Genomic DNA, 2,103 nt, shown 5'->3' on the forward strand with positions numbered 1-2,103 from the left:
CCGCCGCCGCCGCTGCAGCCGCCGCCGCCGTTGCTGGCCCAGCCACAGCCGACGGCACTCCACCGTTCACCACCGGCACATCAGCATTTGCCACCGGCGCCGCCATGATGGCTGATGCTGGCGGCGGCGGCGGCGGCGGTGGCGGAGCGCTGGCTTCAGGTAAGGCGGGAAGCGGCACCACAGCTGACACAGGCCCGGCGAGGGAGGCCACGGCGGGTGCTGGCAACGGCGGTGGTGTGACCATGATGCCGTTGCTGGCGTGGGCAGCCGCTGCCGCCGCCGCGCCGTCGCCAGGACTGGCGCCTGCGTCCTCTCGGTGAAGGGCTGCCGCAACCGCCCGTGCAGTCGGTGCCGCCAGCAGCCTGCCGCCGCCGCCTGGGTCCCCCCCCTGTGCTCTGTGCCCCGCTGCGCCCCACGCCCCGAGGACCCGGTTGTGTTCCACTGCTTGCTGCTGTTGTTGCTGCTGCTGTTGTTGTTGCTGCTGTTGTTGTTGTTGTTGTTGTTGTTGTTGTTGTTGTTGCTGCTGTATCTGTAATAATTGGGACAGCACATGGCTAAAGCTGGAGCTTTGCGCGTTACCCTGGACCTGTACGGCACAAGGACAAGCACGTCCGACCACCGCGGTGGGTGAATTTGAGGTAATTGTGGCGGTATGGGTTGTGGCGGTATGGGTTGTGGCGGTATGGGTTGTGGCGGTATGGGTTGTGGCGGTATGGGTTTACTTCCAGTACCACGGGTATCGCCATACATCATTTCCCCCCCCCACACACACACAGACACACACACACACACACACTCCATCCCCGCCATGGCTGTTGCTGCACCTCCCCCCTCTCCCCTTTCCTCAGCCGGGAAGTGGCCCCTTACTCCTCCCCCGTCAAACCCCTCCTCCCCCCTCCCCCCACCTGGCTCAGCAGCAGCTGCAACACATTGACCAGCTCCGCGGCGGTGGGTCGGGCGTGAGGGTCATGGGCCCAGCAGGCAGTAGCCACATCTCTGGAGGGGTCAACCAGCAGTAGCAGCAGTAGCAGAGTAACAACACCAGTAGCAGCAGTAGCAATAGTAGCAGAGTAACAACACCAGTAGCAGCAGTAGCAATAGTAGCAGCGACAGTAGCAGCAGCACCAAATCAGAGCAGCAATTCCAGCCATCAGAGGCCCAGTCACATGCGCCACCCTCCCCCTCACACCTCCCCCACACTCTTGGGACCCATTGAGATCCGATTGAACCGATGTGGCGACCACGTTGGCCCGGTTGGCCCATCCGCCATTGCTTCCCTCACCTTCCTTGTCCCACAGATGATCCCCCTCAACCCCCTTTCCACAATGTGGACCCCCCCCCTCCGGCCCATCAGCGCCCCCGCCGTACTCATCCCACCTGTATTCCTTGGGGCAGTACGGCGGCAGTGTGGGTCTCACCCCCTTCCTGGCCAGCTGTATGGCCTCCTTGCCTTGCATGCACTGGTCCTGGGGGAGGCCGGTGGCCAGCTCCGCCATGAGGATGCCGAACGAGTAGACGTCCACGGAGCTGGTCAGCAGAGCGCCCTTGCTGATGACCTGTGACAGATGGCGGGGAGAGGGGGGAGAGGGGGAAGAGGGGGAGGGGGGAAGGGGAGGAAGGGGAGATGGGGGAGGAAGGGGAGGAAGGGGGTTGGGGGAAGGAAGGGGAGGAAGGGGAGATGGGGGAGGAAGGGGAGGAAGGGGGTTGGGGGTAATCATGTGGAAGAAACTCTCAGAAATAAATAGACCGCCGTCCACGGCGTCCAAAGTGTTCAAAGGTCCAAAAGGAGGGATGGGGTGGGGGAGGTGAGGAGCGCCAGGGCGCAGAGAACACAAGTTTCCTCTCTCCCTCCCTCTCCATCTCCCTACCTTCTCCCCTGCCCTATTCCACACCCCCATCCTCCGCAACACATACATACATACATATACACATACAGACTCCCTCTCTCCGCCCACCCCTCCACCTACCTCAGGTGCCATATGTGTGAGGGTCCCAAGCGCCCGGGTGACGGTGAAGTACGGGTAGCCGGGTCCGCCGCCGTCCTCCGCTCCGGGGGCCTTCAACATGCGCACACAGCCAAAGTCCGACAACTGGCACACCACA

At 63.0% G+C, this 2,103-nt stretch overlaps 1 protein-coding gene across 1 annotated transcript in view; it reads right to left on the reverse strand.

The window, feature by feature from the left end:
- Positions 1 to 2,103, reverse strand: part of VOLCADRAFT_94257 (uncharacterized protein) — a gene marked incomplete at both ends in the record, with an annotated part of 18,657 nt that overhangs the window by 4,236 nt on the left and 12,318 nt on the right. Inside the window, 4 exons of the mRNA XM_002953497.1 lie at positions 64 to 310; positions 906 to 938; positions 1,419 to 1,556; positions 1,968 to 2,057. Of these exons, the coding sequence (XP_002953543.1) occupies positions 64 to 310; positions 906 to 938; positions 1,419 to 1,556; positions 1,968 to 2,057 (508 nt within the window). The remainder of the gene's footprint in view (positions 1 to 63; positions 311 to 905; positions 939 to 1,418; positions 1,557 to 1,967; positions 2,058 to 2,103) is intronic.

This window comes from Volvox carteri (genome assembly GCF_000143455.1).
Source record: "Volvox carteri f. nagariensis unplaced genomic scaffold VOLCAscaffold_36, whole genome shotgun sequence".
Taxonomy (NCBI): domain Eukaryota; kingdom Viridiplantae; phylum Chlorophyta; class Chlorophyceae; order Chlamydomonadales; family Volvocaceae; genus Volvox; species Volvox carteri.